The sequence below is a fragment of the Prionailurus viverrinus genome, chromosome E2 (assembly GCF_022837055.1).
Source record: "Prionailurus viverrinus isolate Anna chromosome E2, UM_Priviv_1.0, whole genome shotgun sequence".
NCBI classification, from domain to species: Eukaryota; Metazoa; Chordata; class Mammalia; order Carnivora; family Felidae; genus Prionailurus; species Prionailurus viverrinus.
In genome coordinates, this window is record NC_062575.1 from 34206323 (window position 1) to 34225632 (window position 19310).

The 19310-nt window shown below is 57.3% G+C and overlaps 1 protein-coding gene across 2 annotated transcripts in view; it reads right to left on the reverse strand.

The window, feature by feature from the left end:
• Positions 1-615: 615 nt before the first annotated feature.
• NKD1 (NKD inhibitor of WNT signaling pathway 1) overlaps positions 616-19310 on the reverse strand; it is an 83402-nt gene continuing 64707 nt past the window's right edge. For both annotated transcript variants that reach the window (XM_047836393.1, XM_047836394.1), the window contains 6 exons: positions 15452-15558; positions 12281-12376; positions 6965-7112; positions 6348-6432; positions 4843-4970; positions 616-4098 (listed from right to left, as the gene is read on the reverse strand). In XM_047836393.1, coding sequence (XP_047692349.1) covers positions 3509-4098; positions 4843-4970; positions 6348-6432; positions 6965-7112; positions 12281-12376; positions 15452-15558 — 1154 coding nt within the window. In that variant the 3' untranslated portion in view covers positions 616-3508. The remainder of the gene's footprint in view (positions 4099-4842; positions 4971-6347; positions 6433-6964; positions 7113-12280; positions 12377-15451; positions 15559-19310) is intronic.

Here is a 19310-nt window from a genome sequence, read left to right on the forward strand (position 1 = left end):
GTATGAATACTATGTTACTCCTTGGGTAAAAATAAAAGAGTGGGGGCGGGAAGGGGATTAAGCAGCAATGGCGGTGTTTTCTTTCTTAAAAATAGATCTGAAATAAATATTGTAATCTGTCAGCATTTGTAAGATCTGGGTGGTAAGTTGGCAGTTACTGTTACACAGTTTTCTGTTTCAAATCTTGTTTGAAATATTGAATAAAATAACAAAACGGGGCAGGGGAGAGAGGAATGGGAGGAGCACAGAGGATTTTTAGGGCCGTGAAAATACTCCGTATGACATTAGAATGATGGATATGTGATTACACATTTGTCCGAATGCACAGAATGTCCAACACCAAAGAGTGACCCCCCCACCCCCGCAAGGCAAACTATGGACTTTGGGGTCATTACAGTGTGTCCCTGTAGGTCCATCCTTGGTAAAAAAAAAAAAAATGTTACCCTTCCGGTGACAGATGTTGATTATGGGGGAGGCCGTGCATGCATGAGGTAAGCAGTATATGGGAAATCTCTGAACCTTCCTGTCAATTTTGTTGTAAGCCTCAAAGTCCTCCGAAACAAGTAAAGTCTTTTCAAAAAAAAACAAAAACAAAACAAAACTTAAGTGGAGAGATATCTTCTATAAATGCATTTATTCTTGTAAATAATGGCAGCTAACATTTTCATAGTGCTCCCATGGGCCGGGCATATGTTAACTCACTGAATTCTCCCAACAACCCTGTGGGGTAGGTCTCTTATAATCCCCCTGTATCAAAAGGAAACTGAGGCTTGAGAAGTATGGTGTACGACTTGGAACACAACGCTAAGGAAGTCAGAACTTGAACCCAGGCAGCCTGGCCCCAACGTCTATGCTCTCAACCACCAGGCTTCACTCAACAGCCCGGGAAGGTAGAGTCAGGGATGCTGGAGGGAAGTGTACTTTTTACCAAACAGCATTTTGAACTATTCGAATCTTTAACATGTGCACCTGTCACGATTTTTCAAAATGGTATTTTAAATAAATCCCAGTCACTAAGAAATAGAATCCTGACAGGCGTGGGGCTCGGAGAGATGGAATGGGACGTCTTCTCAGAGGCTGAGGAAATGCTCTAAAGCCACTGCAGAGATACTCCCTGTGTGGACACAATTCCTGCTTCTTTTCCATGTTGCAGCAGTTCTGGTCCTGGGGCCCCATCAGCGTCTGCCTGCTTAGCACCCTTCCTCTCCTTCCTTCTGGCACAGACCCCGCCCCCTTGCTGCAGGTTGGACATGTGACCTCAGGTGGGCCACGGGGATCGGCCCAGGAATCGGTTCCGGCTCTAAGCCCGGCCAGTCAGCAGCCTGCCCTGGGCTTCCCGGGGCAGAAGATGCTTTTCCACGTGGTAGCGGGGCTCAGAGGGCCAGCAGCCCCCTCCCGGTGACCCAGTGGTGGAAGTATGAACCCAGAAAGGGAGGGCTTCATTCAAACCCTGGCTCCTCTCCTCTCCAAGCCAGCTGCTTCCCTGCCTTCCCTGCTTTGGTTACATTCCCACTGAGTTGGATGCTAATAGAAACCCACAACTCAAAACAAGGGAAGCCCTGATCCAGTGGTTAAGCACTCCAGTGGTTAAAGGGATCATGGGGAGGGAGGGGGGGACAGGGAGACTAGAATCCCAGCTCTGCCACCTGCTGTGTGATCTCAAGCAAGTTAGTTAACCTCTCTGAGCCTGATGTGCTCCCCCAGCTCACTATCAAAACCAACTCCTTACCAGCCACATTAAACCAAAACCAGAGGCTCTGGAAGAGGGGGTGCCAGCTGGCAACCAAGCAGCAGAAAGGCAGGCAGCTGGCCACTCCTTTTTTTGTGTCTGCCCTGAAAGAATGTCCATGTGACCCTCAGTAACAGCTCTCTGGCCCCACGGCTCCCAGTGGCTTCAGTCAATGGGGTCTCGATAGGATGCAGGGCAGGAAGGAGTGAAGCCAGGATATCCATCATATTTCTCTGTAGGGTCCCCACAGGCTGGCTGCATCCCAGAGTGAGGGACCCTCACGGCTCCTTCAGGGGGCCCCCCCAGCCCCACCCCTCTGCTGCTGAGGATGACGCCCCCCCCCCTCTCTGCTCCACTGCAGGGGCAGGAGCCGCCCCACACATTGCTAGCCCCCGATCCTGCACTCTTTCGAAACGGAGGCTCTGCCCACAGTTCATAAATATTCCCTCAAATTACCCAACGTGAGTGTGTGTCATCTGTTTCTCATGGGACCCCGACTAGTTGCCAGTGGTCCTTTTCCTAGTCTCTCCGGGCCCTTATCAGATAAAATCCTGCTCTGTGGAGGCCACCACTCCAGGGTCCCAGCTCCGGCCGCTGTCCTCATTTCCTTCCAAGCTTCTAGACTCCAGCAAGCCTCTCCCAATCTGCCAGACCCCAAACCCCAAAAAAGGACCGCCAATGAGAAGCAAGTGACCATTCGCATCTGATGGAGAGTGGCCCGAACAGGAGGCACACAGGGTCACATCTGGGCTCAGGAAATGTCTAGAGAAGCAAGCCACTGATCTCTGCACACCAGAACAGGTACCTGAGAGTGTATATTTATCGAAAGATACATAGAAATGGACAGATGGCACCTGGCTGTAGATACAGGAGCTCCGATAGAGAACCGTGTAGGAACGTGTGTATTTGCCAGCGGCAGAACACGAGGTCTCTACATCTTCGGCCACAACCAACAACACACAAGCGCCTGATCTTGGAAAACCACAGTTGTTTCTGTGGTTGGGTTCCCTCTCCAGAGGTTTCCAAAATGAGAAGGCTGGTTTTGGGGGCAGTCTTTAAATATGTGTGTGTATCTTTCTAAAGAAGAGAGAAAAGCGGAAGGGAGGACCAGAAGCGTATTTTCCTGTTGTGCATGGCAGAGAAGAGGGGACCGGTTCTGGGCAAGGACGTGATCCCACTGGAAAGGCGTGAAAGAGAACGCCAGAAAGGACAGCTAGGGTTCCTAGGTTGGGACGTAAAAAACCATGACAGCCAGGAAGGTCACGCGTCTGCAGTCCGCTGAAATCCCTTGTAGCACGTTACAATCAGTTAAGGGCAAAATAAAATCAGAATGATACTAAGAGGTAGCAGCTGTTTATCTTCTCGGAGATTTCGAGGGTCTCTGGAAGCGGGCCAGGTAAGGGCGTTCTCCCGGAAGAGACTGGGGTAGGGCACCGTTCTGGCCGGGGGCTCCCCCAGAGCTGGGACGGGCGTGGGCCAGCCTGCGTGGAAACCGCAGCTCGGGAGCCCGCGCGAGCCTCCGCCGGTCGACAGGCCAATTCCAAACCCAGAGTCATTTCTCGGGTAAAGTTATGCAGTCCTCACAACATATAAATAAAAGTTTAGTTCTGTGTTTCCATAGATCTTCTACATGGAGGCTAGCTGAATATTAGTGGAGTAACAATAATTATTAATAACAATAATCATCATCATAACAATAATTAATAGAATAATAATGCCTGGGCGGGCAGGGGGAGGGGGGTCCTTCATATGGCAGGGCGGGGCTTCCTGGGGAGGGGTCTATGTCTGGTAAAAGTGGTGGTAATGGTGGTGGTGTTCGTGGTGGTGGTGATGTTCGTGTCTCTGCACCGCCTGGCCGGCCGGGCTACCGTACACCACCACAGCGGGCAGGTCCCTCACGCGGTCCCGCCCCACGACACTGCCGCCCACGGCCAGCGGCACCTGCGGCCCCCGGCACCCCTGCTGGCTCTCCTTGGCTCGGTGCTTGTGCTTCTTGTGCCCGAGGGGTGCCAGAGTGGGGAGGAGGGCCGGGCTGGCGGCCAGCTGGGCGGCCGGGGACACCGCGGGGACGGCGGGGCCCGGAGGGGGCTTGCTTCTTGCCCCTCTGGCCACGTGGCCCGCACCCACGCTCTTGCCCTGGGCCTTGGGGGACCTCACAAAGTGCTTGCTCCCATCCTGGGTGCCCCGGAGCCGCTGCTGGACCTCCGAGACCTTGGCGAATGGGGCGTCAAGGAAGTGGAAGGAGCCCGGGTCCGCGCCTTGGGGCTTCCGGTGTGGGACGTGGATGGCTTCTGGCTCATGGGAGCGAGACCGAGTGGGGTTGGAGGTGCGGGGGGGCAGCTCTGACTTCTGGGCCACTGACGGGGAGCCTAGGAACCAATTTAACAGATATTTCATGAGCACCTACTGTGTGCGGGAGCCGCACTGTGCCCCCGAAACCACGCCCACGCGCAGTGCTCCCGGAACACTAACTGTTCTGACGGCTCCTCGCGCCCCCTCCGCCCCCTCTCCCCCCCAGCCCCGACTGCTCCTCGCTGCCTTGGAGGAACCTCTCTGGAACGCAACTTTGCCATCTGCTAAACGGGAAGAACTGCTTCTTCGTCGGGTCCTTAAAAAGAATTCATTCCCCTTCCAGGAGACGGGCGAGAAAGAGAGACAGAGACCCTGCTACGTGTCCAAGGTCATGGGAACACGAAGGAAATTCAGGCATCTTCCTTCACTTACAGAGGTGACCGACACAGGAATTACACGTGGGAGGAAGGAGAGAAGGGGTGGGGGCGTGAAATGAAGTGGGCCGCCTCTTCATTTATTTCAGCAAGGCGTCAACACATGTCAACGGCTGAGGAAGACAGAGCAGTATGTTGCTAATCTGCCAGGGCAAAGGGCCTGGGGTAGGGGCACAGAACTACTGTGTTCATTGCATTGTAGGCCCCAAGATGCTCTTTGATTTTGTTCAGCTTTGTGCACGTGTTAGTCTTTTAAGTGTTTTTAATGTCATCTCCTCCCAGAGGACTCTGTAACCCGTCCAATCAAAGCTGTACCTGCCCCCAGCCCAGGGGCATGATGAATGCCCCCCACCCCACCCCACCCCGCAGGTGTAGGAGCTCCCTTACCAGGCCCGAACTGGGACGTGTAGTTCTCTATCCCGGCGAGATCTAAGTAGTGGTTTCTCCTCTCAATGTTCTCGTCCACGCAATGGTGGTCGCAACCAGACTGCTCCAGACGGCTGTCCCCCTGGAACCTATGACAACGAAGCAAGTGAGTGGGTGGGCAGCAGCCCCGCCCCCCCCCCACCTGGGGAGCCACCAGGAGGAATCCTTCTGAACTTTCCATTCATTTCCTTCTGGGTCTTGGGAAGGGGGTGAGGGGAAGGGAGTGGTCATCTCGGCAATCTGTGTCTCTATTTCCTTCCCTGACGGCGGAGATAAGACCTCTTCCGGCCTCCCTGGGCCTTCTGGGAGGACCAGATAGGTATCTGCTTTGAACAGATCCAAAGTAAAGGTGAGAGGTTACTGGTCAAAGCTTCAGGATGCCCCAAAGTCAGGCTTCAAACCATGTGTGCCCATTGCAGACAAGAGGCCTAACTCCTCTTAGGGCTGGAGCCCCAGAGGGTGTGGACGGAAGCTCCCAAGCTATTGCCACAGAGGGTGGCAGGCTCTGTACCCGGCCCCAAAGCCCAGAATGGGCCTTACCGGTGTGTGCGTGTGTAAGAAAGGGGGTGGGGACAGAGGTGCCCCCAGAGGCCACATTTCTCCCACTGCGGGAGCCTGGGTTCCCTGCCTCTCCCCTCCAAGGCTCTCTGATCTGCCAGCCCCACCTCCCTCACCCTCCCCACTCCCCAGCACAGCTAGCCTGCATGCCCGGATGCCTGGATTCCCAGCCCCCTCCCCACAACAAGCCTCGGCCCCTGCTTGGACTGCCTTCTCTCTCTTCCCTCTGGGCTCGTGCTTCTCACATTCCGGCCACTTCCTTTCCATTTCACAACAGGTACAGACACCCCGCCCCTGCCTTTCTGGGCCACTGAGGCCTCCTCTCGCCTCCTATACTGCCCGCCGTTCCTCTCTTCTCTTCCCTTCCCTCCCTGCAGTTAACAAAATAACAACAGGCGGAAGAGAACCGCGGCCTTACAATTTCTTAGCCACGATTCTGAAACCCAAAAAGCCCGAAGACCAAGACTGCTCATGACCTGTCAGGCAGCCACGCTGCTCTAAAGGGATGTGAAGGTAGCTGTAGCCTTTCCATCACTTCACGCGGACAGTCCCGCGGCTCCGTGCGGAAATGTCAGTGCGCTAAATCCCAAGGTGCTGCCCAGACACCACACAGAATACGGAACTACGCCGAGAACACCTTGTCTCAAACCCGGCGAATGCTGAATGCCAAAACATCTCGGGCCCAAAGCGTTTGGGACAAAGGAATGCGGACCTACATTTAGTTATTTTTAAAATCTCAGCTTGATTTGTGAGCCTGTCCTCTGAAGTCACCCACCCCCCCCACCCCGCCCCGAAGAGAACACAGTCGGGAGCCCTCCCCCCCACCGCCGCTCAGGCGGCACACAGCTGGCGCTCCATATGTGCTCAGGTGCACTGGGCTGCCGTCCACCCTCCCGCAACCGGTGTACCTGAGCGGGGCTCGCTGCTTCTTCTCCCAGCTGCGCAGCTCCTCGGCGGGCTTGGTCTCCGCTCTGGGCCTCGTGCTCTGCAGGTCTGAGTCCCGCCCGAGAAAGAGCCGGGTGAGCGGTTTGCTCTTGCGTCCGCCAGCTTCCTGGCTCTGCTGGGGTTTTCTAAGCTCCCTGGCATGCAGCCCTTGACAAGTGGCCCACGGCAGCTCGCCGTGGCTCTGTGGAAGGGGTTCGCCGAGCCAGGACCAGACAGGGGGGTCTCGCGGCTACTTGTCCCCTTACCGTCTCCCCGGCTAGACTCCCCTCCTCCCCAGGCTCCTCAGCCATTCAAGGCCATGCCCTGCCCAGGCTCATCACAACACAAGCCTTCACTGTAGCTGCAGCTATGCCCACGCGCCCCTCCAGGGCTTTGCCTCCACAGGGCCCCCCACCTGTAATCCCTTCCCTATCCAGATCCTGCTCTTTCAAGGACCTGCTCAAATCCCGCCTGTCCACAGAGTCGCTCCCGGTGGAAACCCCCAGGACTCGCTCCCGCTCCTCCCAGGCAGGGGTGTGATCCTTCCGAGAGCTTGCAGTGGACTGGCCCCTGTGGCCCGGGCGGCCCTCCAACCCCTCACCAGGGTGATTGAGAAGGATGCCCTTCTTGCCCTGGCTTCCATCGGGGGCCACGGTGAGTTTCACCCGCAGGGTCTTGCTCGACGTCGGGGAGTGGTTGACGGAGGAATCAACCACCTCGTAGATGGTGTGCAGCAGGCTGGTGATGTCCTGCAGGGGAGCGAAGCAGAAAGGCACCCGGGGCTTCAGTCTCAGTGTCTCGACAACCCAGGAATCAGAGGGCCCGGTGAAGCCCCCCCGGATCCCCCAAAGTCAAGACGAAGGCTCCCCCAAAGTCAAGACGAAGGCACAAACTTGCACGTGAGAGGTTCATTTGAGAAGGGGTCCTAGGACACAGAAGCAAGGGGACAGCAAACAGTGGACGCCCCGAACGAGCAGGTATGGCCATGGCCAACCAGGCTCAGTCCACTTGGGCCCTCGGAAAGACTGTGTGGAACCCACCTCGGCAAACTCCCGTCCCTTGGTGGTTGAGAGTTGCCCGCCCCCCCACCCCCACCCCAGGGATGCTCTAGCCCCTGGGCTTCCGGGCTGTCGTGCAAAGGCTGAGCCGGCTCCCGGGCACCAGAGAAAGGTCTTATGGCGGGCACTGTCCACCACAGCAGCAGGTCAACCTAGAAGCAGGTCAGCGATCTTGCTGGGAAGAAGGCACCCACAGCACCTGCTTCAGGTCTGGTGAGCTCCTTCTGAATGCAAATGGAAAAGCAGATGTGTCCCTAAAGATGAAATACCCTGGGAGAACTTGAGCAAATCTCATCTTGTCTCTGGGCCTCAAGCTGTCCCCTCAGCCAGAACACTGGTGTCCAACCCATGCTCCGAGAAACATCTCAGACGCTTCTGACCGGCGAATGCAGGGATAAACGGGGTCTCCCTTTGTTCTGGGCATCCGCTAAGGTCGTTTGTCTGAGGCGGGGCTTCCGGCTTTACATGGTGTAGGAAACCTCCGGAAGAGATGTCTGCTCTCTATAGGCCAGGCCCACAGAAGGCCAGTTATCTGCCCTGCGGCTCTTTGTAAACACAGACGGGCTCAGCCGTCGCTTCATCCCGTACCCATCAACGGTGCCTCCCGCTCACCACAGCTGACTTGCCCTGTGGCCATGCGAGCTGAGTGAGGGTCACCCCGGAGGTCCAGAATCTCCTGCTAAATCTTCGGACTCTTTGATACTGGATAATTCTCATTTAGTTTTTCTCAGCTCCCCACCTCCCCAGCCCCTGGCGACCACCATTCTACCCTCCGTCTCTATGACAAGCCATTCCGGGTGATCGCACGGTATTTGCCTTTTTGTGACTGGCCTTGTCATTTTAGCGGAAAGTCCCGGAGGTGCACCCACGTTGCAGCACGTGTTAGAACGTCCTTCCTTCTTAAGGCTGAATAATGCTGCATTGTGTGGATGCGTCTATCCGTTCATCTGTGGACGGACCCTTGGGTGGCTTCTGCCTTTTGGCTGTTGTGAAGAACGCTGCTGTGAACACGGTGCGCAAGGATCTCCTCGAGACCCTGCTTTTGGGTGTGTACTCACAAGCAGAATGGCCGGGTCCCGTGGCGATTCTGCGTGTCGTTGTTCGAGGAGCCCCCGTGCTGTTTCCCAACTCCAAGCAGTTACATCGTCTCACACCCCCACCGACAGCACGCGGGGTTGATCGTGCCCCTTCCTCAGCGGCACTTGCTCTTTTCGGTTTGGGGTTTGTTTTCAAACTTTTTAAACGGTGTTTTTTAATGTTTATTTATTTTTGAGAGAGAGGGAGAGAGAGAAGAGAGAGAGGCAGAGGAGCTGAAGCAGGCTCCGTGCTGACAGCAGAGAGCCCGACGCGGGGCTCCGACCCACGAACCGTGAGATCACGACATGAGCCGAAGTCGGACGCTCAACCGACTGAGCCACCCAGGCGCCCGTTTTTGATGTAGTCAACGTATCTATTTTTACTTTCGTTGCCTGCAATAACTTAATTTTTTTTATGTTTCTTTTTGAGAGAGAGAGTGTGTGTGTGTGAGCAGGGGAGGGGCAGAGACAAGTGTGGGACAGAGGATCAGAAGCCAGCTCTCCGTTGACAGCAGCGAGCCCAACACGGAGCTCGAACAAATGAACCGTGAGACCATGACCTGAGCCGAAGTCGGACGCTCGACCGACCGAGCCATCCAGGCTGATAACTTAATTTTTAACAAAACCTTCTGGGGGGCTGGGCTGGAGCATCTGTGGAAGCGGCCAATTTGAGACCCAGTCTTGCTGGCCTGCTCAGCAATCCCACCTCCTCTGGGGAGGCCCACAGGGGACTCCTCCTTTCTTCCCTAGGGCTGCTCTGCACAGCCACGTTTGCCCCCTCCCTCTTACCATCTTAGGAAGCCCAAGAAGGAGGCGTCAAATCCCCATTTCACAGAGGAGGAAAGTGACGCCCTCCAACATCATCCCCCCCCGAGCGTCGTCCCAAGCCGGGGGGCCCAGGGATTCGGGCTCTAGGAACCGGCACACTCTGGCAATCCCGGCTGAAAAATCAACTCTTGCCTGCACGGGGCCCAGCACACAGAAGTAGGTGCCTGCGAATATTTATTGCCCAAACGAACAGGCGCTTTCTTCCGAGTTGGGAAGCTGGCCCAGACGCCGGCTCCGGGCTGCAGCCGCGGTGAGGAAGGAGCCCCTCTGCCCTCGCACGCAGACAGCCGGAGAGTATGGAGGGGACCGGTATTTATAGCCAGGTTTGAGGAGTGGCCTTGAGGCTAAAAATAGACCAAGGGAAACACTAGGCTGGTTTCTCCCTGGACCGGAAGCCAACCTCCTCGCTCCTCAGCAGAAGGAAGACACGATCCAGCGATGCCTTCTCCAGGCCGGGCCGGAGCACCTTCCTTGGAAACCCTCGCTTCCCTGCTCTTCCTCTGGTTGCCAAGGGTAAAGGAAGGCAAGACGCACAATCAGACAGCAGTGTCTGCGAGCAGGTTCCTGTGAGGCCTCCAAGGTTGGGGGGCCGGGGCGGGGGGAGGCGACCCTTTTACGGTCAGCACGTGAGGCCCCTCGGCATTTCCGAACCGGAAAGGAATGAAGAAGGCAGCGACCAGAGGCGGCATGGCCTTCACCACTGCACATGTCAGAAGAGAGGGCAATGCCGCCACACCCCTGAGAAGCCCGGCCTGGCTGCCTGCGTGGCCTTAACAAACAGCTCGGGGCCTCCGCAACTCAGCTCGCCTGACCAGGTTTCCAGATTGCAGTGTGTCTCCCTGTGAAGATAATTACACCACGGCTGCCATACATTCCCAAACAAGATGGGGAAGAACGGTGGCTCTGACTCTGGAAAAACTATAACCCCTCACACAAAGAACCACAGCTGGAGGGGACGGGGGTTCACCTGGACCATCCCCAGCCTCCACGAGCAGGGTGTCCAGCCAGGAAGGGTTTTCGCTGCTTCCCAAGTACCCAGGCCCCTCTCGGGGGCCTTGCCTGCCCACGATCTCCTAATAACAGCCCCTTGATTTTATTTCATGAGCCAAACGCACATTCACCTTCAGTCTGTGTGGCTCATGTATCACATAACTTCCCCTGGGCTCCAGAAGGAGCACCTGACCCAGAATAGGCCATCTGAAACATCACAAACCCATGGCAAAAACGACCGGGTCAGGGCCACTCGTGCGAGGCAATCGGAGCCAGTGAAATTCAGTTCTGGAACTTCCGCATGGTGGGGTGGGGGGGTCGCTGAGAGTCTCAGATAGAGAGTAAAATGTCAGCCACCACCTTGCTACTGGCCAGGGGAAAGGCTGCCAGACAATGAAGGAACACAGAGGAAACAGAGCCGCAAGGACAGCTAGTCCTGACGACACTGAGCCTCTGGATCCAGCCGTGCCTGAAGTCAGTGCCCTGGACCACACTGCAGTTACATGAACCAATATATTCCTTTATTATTATTATTTTTTAACCTACAGCAGTTTGCTGGGATTCTGTCACGTATGTCCCAAGGAGTCCTGAATTATTAAAAGTCACTCATGGCTTCTTCCCCCTGTTCTAACGTTCCTTAAGCCCCGGCTGAGGAAGAGACGCCCTTTTTTCCAGCCAGGCCTCCCCTCTGGCAGCTTCTCCTGCACCACCCACAGAAAAGAAAACCCCTAGCCCTGCACCAGGTAGGGACACAAGACAGCAAAGCTTCTCTGGGCACACCCCTGATGCCCTGGCGAGCCAGAGGCGGCCAGCCATGCTAACCTCGGACCCCTCTGCAGACCTGTCTGGAAACCAGAGCTTCCTGAGGAGGGAGACGATGTCACAGAGGAACAGTAGGAAAAGAAATAAGGAGGCAAAAGGGGTGATGCCAAGGTCCAGGGTAAAAGGGAGGCAGGGACTGCAAGAATTCAGACCAGGTCATGCTCTTGCTTAAACTAACCCACCAGTGGCCTCCCTCAGCACCAGGGCTCAAAGCCACGGCCTGCCCTGCCAGCTCCGGCCGCAGCCATGTCTCCTGGTGAGCCCACCGGTCTCCTCTGGTTCCTTAAACACCCGGAGCACTCCTGCTGGGTCCAAGCCCGGGACTCTGTCCCCACAGGGAGGCCTCCCTAGACACACTGGTCCCTCTCTGTCGCACTGTTTACTTCCTTCACTGCACACGTCACCGCCTACGGTTGCCCTGTGATTGCTTGGGATCTGCCTCCCGAAGCAGCTGCCAGAGCCACAGGCTGGGAACTCTGTCTGCACTGTCCCCCCTGACCTTGTCCTCACACCTAGCGCACAGTGGATGCACACAGTGGGTGCTCAATATTCAGACAGAGGCGTGGGAGAAGGGTGAGAGGCACACAGGGAGGAGAGAGGCTTGGCAGGAGGGCCGAGGGGAGAGACACAGGTGTTCAGAGGGAGACGGGTGTTGAAGAACAGGCCTGGGACACGGCCGTGCACAGAGCCGCTGACACAGCCCTCGGGGCTGGGGGTGCTCGTTCCTGTGTGGGTGCAGGGAGGCCCCACCTGGCCTCTGTGTGCCCCGCCCTGGCCCCAGCTCCCGGGCAGACCGGCTGCGGTGGGAGGTGGCCTGGGGTGGTCCCAGCTCTGGGACTACAGACGGGAGGAGGCAGGACCTCAGGCACCTGCCTCCTGACCTCCCCCTTCTCTAGTGGGAGCAGTGCCTGGCCTGAGTCCCAGTGCCGGCCGCCCCTTCCTGTCACCTCTGCCCACTCACCAGGCAGCTCTGGGACATTCCTCCAGGTCTCCCTGAAGCTCCAGCGGCCCTGCTCCCCTCCCCACGCCCCACCACTGCCCGTCAGGCTGCCTGTGGGAGCAGGACCGGCCTTAGGAGAAGGAGAAGGGGCAGGAGTGTTCGAGGGCATGGCCAGTGGCCCCATGCCAGCCACGTGCACTCACCTCGCGCGTGACCTTGCCATTATTGTCAAAGTCGTACAGGGTGAAGGTCCACTCCTGCCGGCTGTCCTCTTCCACAGACACATCACATTGTAGCTCCTGGGCATGAACAGACAACACATGGGCGTGGCTGGAGCGCCCAGGGGCCAGGTTCTGGGGCTGCCACCTCCCTGCTGCTCTCCCCAGACCTTGTGTGAAGGAAGAGCAAAATGACCGAGACGTGAGGGGTCAGAGGGGAGGCCAGGCTGGGCACCGGAGGTCTGGCCCAGGGAGGCATGCCCACAGGGGTGCCAGACCGCATCTGGGTCTTTGGAGGCAAAGGAAACACCAGGGGTGTGAGTCAGGGGTGTGAGACGAGGCTTCTTTGTGGCCTCAGGGAAACTAAACCTGGACCAAGGGACAGAAGTTACTGGAAGACACAGGGCCCAGTAATGAGAGGCTATGGCAGGACTCCCAGGGTGGACACCTGACCCGGAAGGCAGGAGAGGGTGAGCATTAAAAGGTAAAGCTCCAGGTCAGCCCCAGATGCCAGCCAGTGCTTAGCCCTCCGCAACGGTGTGACCCTGGGCATGGCTTCTCTGTGCCTCAGTTTCCTCTCATATAAATCATGGAAAAGGACAGTACTGTTCTCCTAAGGCTGTTGGGAGCATGAAGTGCCCCGCCCCACATCCCCTCGGCTTTCCCCTGCAGCCATGGTGGACAGTTCCCCGACCTCCCACCCCAAGCATCCAGCTTCTGTGTCTGAGTCCCGGCTGCCCTGGCGGGGATCCACCCATCAACCCACTGGTATTGGCTTCCCTCCATTCCTGCTCCCTGGGATCACCTCCCAAGTCCTTGCCTCAGGGTCCACCGTGATGGAACTGGAAAAGCGTGGAACTGCTTGGCACATAGAGAAGTCCAATTAATGGTAGTAGCTGCTGTGATCTTTGCTGTAGTGCTAACATAGGATGTACGTAATGTTAACAATGACTTCATTATCATCGCTCACACAGCCCAGCGTGTCTCACCACAGGGACCTGAGCTGGGAGGTGGTGAGCTTGGTCACTGGCAGCACGTATACAGGGGCCAGTGGAACACCACATAGAAAGTTCTAGAAAGGCGGGCTATTTTGGAAAAGAGAGTCACAACATTCCATAAAAACAAGCGACGATGCTCCCAGACCACTCTGTGCCACGTCTTGCCTCCGCTCCCCTCTCCTTTTGCAGGAAGACAGGCTCGGCGCCCCCAGAGAGGGGTGGTACCTGGCCTCTGAACGCAGGCAGGAATGTGCCCGCGCACGGCGTCCCTGCCCCCAGCCTCTGCCGCTCGAAGCCAGTTCCCTCCAGCAGTCCTCGGGCGGCCCACGCTGAGTTCAAAGTCGGCCTTCCCTCAGTTGTGACATGCCCGTCTGATACCTGCCAAGTGGCCACTCTGCTCTGCGAGGCACCGTTTCATGTAGGACAGCACTTGCCCTGCACACACACACACGCACACACATGCACGCACACACAGCGGTTACCCGATTCCTTCTCCCTGGCCCTTGTGCTCAGCTCCGAAGACAGCTCAGGGCTGAGTAACTATCCCTACCCCCACCTCCCTCAAGCTCTGTCATGTGCATTTTTTTGTCTTCGTGCCCCCACTACTGGGACTTCTCAGGTGAATCCTCCTCATGGGCCCTGGCCGAGTCCCAGGCAGTCGACCCGGCCCTTTCCAGAAACAGGCCTCCAGGGAAGCGAGACATCAGAAGCCTGCCCTCTGAGCTGCCGACCACCCCGCAAGACACTAGGGACGCCGGTGGGCCCCAGGGCGGAAGCTGGCAACCTCAGCTCCCCGACCAGGTTGTGCTCACCCGCCTCAGCTCCTGCGTTCGGGGCCCGCTGTGACCTGTCTTTCACCCTCTCCCGTGTCATCCCCCCGAGTCCCCACCGTCACCGCTCAGCACAATGCAGCTTGTTATTCCCACATAACGTGTGGCACCGGCAGGCCTCTGGGCCTTTGCTCCTGCCATTCCCTCGGCCTCAAGTGCTCTCCTTACCCCAAAGGCTCCGTGTCATGACCTCTCGCAACTCCTACTCCTGCACTCAGAGGCTCCACTCAGACGCCCGTCCTCTCCAACCCGTGCTCGCAGCCACCGCTGCGCAAAAAGTCTGTCACACCGCATCCCTCCAGCCTGACTCAGGAGACCACCCCCTCCGCGTGCTCCTAGGTCCCCATCACATCGCCGGCTGTGCAGTTACTGGGTCTGTCCCCTGTGAGGGCAGGAGCCCTGCCCAGTTCACTGCTGGGCCCCCTGGTAACCAGCAGCTGTCAATCAAGCTTGGTCGGAAGGAAGAAGGAAAGTGCTTCTGTGAGACTGGACACCCTTTTAAGCACGTTAGATGCATTAACTCCCCATACTTACAATACCCCGATAAGATGGATAGTGCTCCTACCCCCCATTTCATAGGTGAGGCCAGTGGGGCAGTGGCAGAGCTAGGAAGGGAACCCTAGCCTCCTGGTTCCAGAGCTATCTGTGGTCTCGTGGAGGAAAGTAGAGAAGGAAGAAGGGAGGGGGAAAGGAGGGCAGAGAGAAGCTTCCGGAAAGCGCCGTGCCGATAGGCCTGGGTTTTGCTCTCCAAGCACCTGGCCCTGCTCGGGGCAAAGAAGGAGCTTAATACCCTGTTTGGGATGGGGCAGGACAAACAGACTGCAAGCTCTGGGAGGGCGTGTTCCTTGTGCTGTTCACCACACAGGGAAACTGAGTCCCAGATAGGGTCAGGGACCTGCCTAAGGCCTCCTGCCCCCTGGGCACCAGCCCATGATGAGAACAGGCCCCAGGAGTTGGACAGGAATTGTTTCTCTCACTGGTGAGGAAATCTGAGGCCCAGAGAGGGAGGCGGTCACCTCGTACAGTAAAGGCTGCACCCCCGTCCATGCTCGCATCCTTCCCCCAGACCACCCGGCCTCTGGCCACCACCCCACGCTGCACGGCTAGGGGCCAGGGCCGAGTGGGGTGGCAGCGGGGAGTCCTCAGGGCCTGTGCTGAGCTGGGGCGGCCCCAGACGTGGCAGGACAAACCTCCCACAGAGGACCGCTGTTCACACAGGAGGTGAAGGGCCTTCACATCTGGAAGGGCCGCAGCCTCCCTTCTCGAAAAGTACCACTGAGGGGAGAAAACGCTTCTCTCCAGAGTCCGCGCCAGGAAAGGAAACTTACTTCAAATTTCAGTTGCTTCTTGGGACCCGGGCAAGATTCACTCGCCTTCTCCCTCCTCTTCTCGTCTCCACTGGCCAGCCCGTCTGTCTTCTCGGGAGGCAGGGCCACTGCGGGGACGGCAGGGGAAAAAGCATGAGGACAGTCCCCAGCAGGGCCGCGGGGCCCCCGTACCCACCCCGGCTTTGTTCCGGGGACCGTGTGCAGGACCGCCAGGGTGCCGGGCCCCTCCTGTCCCGCCAGTGTGGAGGCCAAATGACTTTGTGCTCTCTGGGCTCTGATAACACCCAGGGCAGACTGCTCCCAGGATGCATCTGTGCCAGCCTCTCAGATCACCCAGTGGGCCTCTCAGACCTCCATCCCCTGCCCCAACGTTACAGCTCAGAGAAGCAGTCTGCAGCCGGCCAGGGCAGTGCCAGACCACAGAGGGGGGTCGCAGACCAGGGCCGCTTTCCACACAGTCCCGCTGCCTTCCCTGCTGACATCCTGGCCTCCTCAAAGACGCCGCCTGCCTGCGCCCAGCACACCGGTGCGTGGTCAGGAGGAGTGAGGGAAACGGGGAGCGCGGTGCCTCTCTCAGCCAGTCCGGGGAGGTTAGTCTCTGCTTGGGCCCGGATCCTTCTGACACTATGTGTGACCCAGGGCGGGTCACAGAACTTGTCCAGACATCTCAACTAGTCTCCCCCGCTGTAACATGGGGATCATAACAGTCCCCTCCCCAGAGGATCCCTGTGTGGACTGAATGAGCTATGACTGTGAAAGGCCAAGGGCCTAGGGCCAGCACACAGGGTCCTAGTGATTAGTAGTGATGGAGGAATGATGTCCCCCCCTGCCCCCCGCCCCGACTCAATCTCTTGGGAATCAGCACAGCTGTTAGCTAAGTTTTCTCAAAACCGAGGCTTCTGGAATACAAAAGGACACAGAAGCATCCTATCAAACACAGGCAGCCTGGGATGGGGAGCAGGACAGGGAGGGAGGAGCTGACGATAAGGACGCTCGGGTCACCAGTCCAGACAGGCGGGGACAGGAAGGCCGTGGCGGCAACCGACTGACATGGCCCCATCCATAGCTCCCCTCCCGCCTGGGCCTGAGCGCCCCCTTCTTTCTGTTCACCCCGGGCACACCCAGAGAGACGCGGGGAGACCCTCGGCCCATGATGCCCCCACAGCAAGGCAACCATTCTCTAGGGCTGTCGGGGCAACCATTCCCCAGTTGCAGTCACAGACCCCAGCTCCCTTCTGGTGCTTTCACAGAATGCAGCCAAGGAGGACATAGGGAGCACTTGATGGGGGGGAAGGCGACCGACCCTGGCTGCTTCTGATATACTGGGTAAGACCAGGCCCTGCCCTCCCTGCTCTTCCAAAAGCAGAGACCGCAATGGCCAGGAGGTGTGCCACTCCAGTGTGACCCGAGCCCCGGGACAGTCAAGTGGGCAACCAGCCAGTGACCCGAGGACAGCCGAGCACACAGCCTAGGCCACCCTGACTCCCCCGTACTGGCGACCCGCTGGGCCAGAGCAGCCGCCACCATGGAACCAGACAGGGTACAAGGCAGAGTCACTTCTACGAGGTGACAAATAAGTAGGCACTGCTGTCACCTCTATTTAAAAGAAGGCAAAGAGGTCGAGAGGCTTGTCTGAGCGAGTCGGGGAGCTGGGTCTCTCTCCATGCCCAGCCATCTGCTCTAGGAGCCCCCCAGCACCTCCAGGGGGTGCCAGTGAGCTCGGCGGGAGTGTCCTGGTTGTGAGGACCGATGTCCTGGGTCCATATCCTGACCCTGCAGCTGACTGGCCTGGGCAACTTTGGGGTAAGGCGCTGGACTTCTCCGGATCTCAGTCTCTTCGTATGTTAAATGGGGATGAGATGGTTTCTTCCCCACAGAGTTATGGGGAGGAGGGGGACACGGTGAGAAAAGTGCCTACTTAGCACAGCAGCTTACGGGCGATAGGTGCTCAGTAAACACTGGCTTTTGCAAATGATGGAGATGACCCATGAGCCCTGCGGATAGCCCAGATCCCAGTGCCCCCCCTCAGCCCAACACCACCCCACTGGAGAAACCATGGTGCTCTCCTGACCTGCAACATCTTCTTTTCAGCCCCCCTGCAGGGCGGGGAGAAGAAAGAAAAACAAAGGCCAGCCCCATCTTCAAAGCTGCAGCTCCCTCCACAGAGGTCCCGGCTGGAGATGTAAGCCAGCCAAGCTTATCGAAGCCAAACTTCAAGTTCAAAGAGAAGTTATCAGAAAACCACCTTCAGGTTCAACATTGCCTTTCAAGTTCCACTTGATAAAACCCAAAGAAAGGAAACCTCTGTCCCTGCATTCTCCTTTTCTGGAGCACCCTCCCCCCCCCACATACAGGCCCTCCTCCCTTCCCCTCCCCTCCTCTCTCCTCACCCGGGGCGGGGGAGGGGGGGATGTGGGAAAAAACGTCCCCTCCACCGCTCACCCTCTTTATGTGTCTTCTCTAAGGACAAACGTGGTCTGGATTGCCTTCTTTTCACCAGGGGGTCCCTCATCCCACCCCAGCTCAGACAACCACCCGGACACCCATGGGGCTGGCCACCGACAGGCGGGGGGAGACTGGGAGCCACCCTGCCCCAGAGCCCTGGGAGCCGGGAACAAGGACAGTAAGCACCCTTTGTCCCCACCAAAGGCCCTTCACCTGGTCACTGTCCCCTGCCCAATGGCCAGAGGAGGTACCAGAGAGCTGGTCAGAAAGCCTGGCGGACCCCAGTGTCAGAAGGAGGGACTGGAACTCCTGTGAGTTCTACACCCACATGTGAACCCTCTCAAACCAAACAGCATCAACTAGCCCCCGGCCCCACCTGCCGTGTGCAGAACAAACCGCCCTCTATCCATCAACCCCGAGGCTCACGGGCAGGCACAGCAAGGGTAAAGGGTGCTCACTTCGGGCTGCCCAGGTCCCACCAACCAGCAAAGAGAATGGCATTTTTGTCAAGATGGACTTTGGCTCCAGATTTCGAGCCCTTTCTCTGTCTCTTACTCCTGTTCAGCCCGGCGGATTTTTTCCCCCCAGAGATGATCTTTTGGGGGGCATAATTTCAGAGGCACTCTGATCACTCTTTAATCATTCACAGTAACAGCAGGCCATCCAGCTAATTTCAAAGAAGAAAGGAGGGCTGGAGGAGAGGAAGGAGAAGAAGGAAGGAAAGGGATAGACTAAGGAGGAAAGCAAAGCCTTCAAGTTCAAAGACTCGTATTCTGGGTTTATATTCTGGGCTCACAGTGTCTGTGAAGTACCTTTGGATGAGAGAGCAGGACGCCCTGGGAGCCAAACCCACCCAACGCCTATTTTTGTAAATAAAGTTTGAGTGGCACACAGACACGCTCATGTGCACCGTGTGTGGGTGCTTCACTCTACAACGCAAAGTTCAGGAGTCACGACAGAGACCGTATGGCCCATAAAGCCCAAAAGATGTACTCTCCCGGCCCTTTATAGAAAAGACTGCGGGGGCACCTGGGTGGCTCAATCCGTTAAGTGTCTGACTCTTGACTTCAGCTCAGGTCCCAATCCCACAGTTCGTGAGATCAAGCCCTGTGTCAGGCTCTGTGCTGACAACGAGAAGCCTGCTTGAGATTCTCTCTCTCTCTCCCTCTCTCTCTCTCTGCCTCCCCCTCAACAATCAATCAATAATCTTTTTTTAAAAAAAGAAAAGATGGTGAACTGTACTTAGGTAAATGCAGCCCTCCCTCCCCGCTAGGGTACCCTGATAAGCAGGGTGCAGGCTGGATTTCACCTGCTGGTCACCTGCTTAACTGGAAACTCTTGTGCAGTACACAACCTGCCCAACCGTACACAGCAGGCATGGAAGAGAGAAAATGTCAACTCTGCTTTCTTAAAA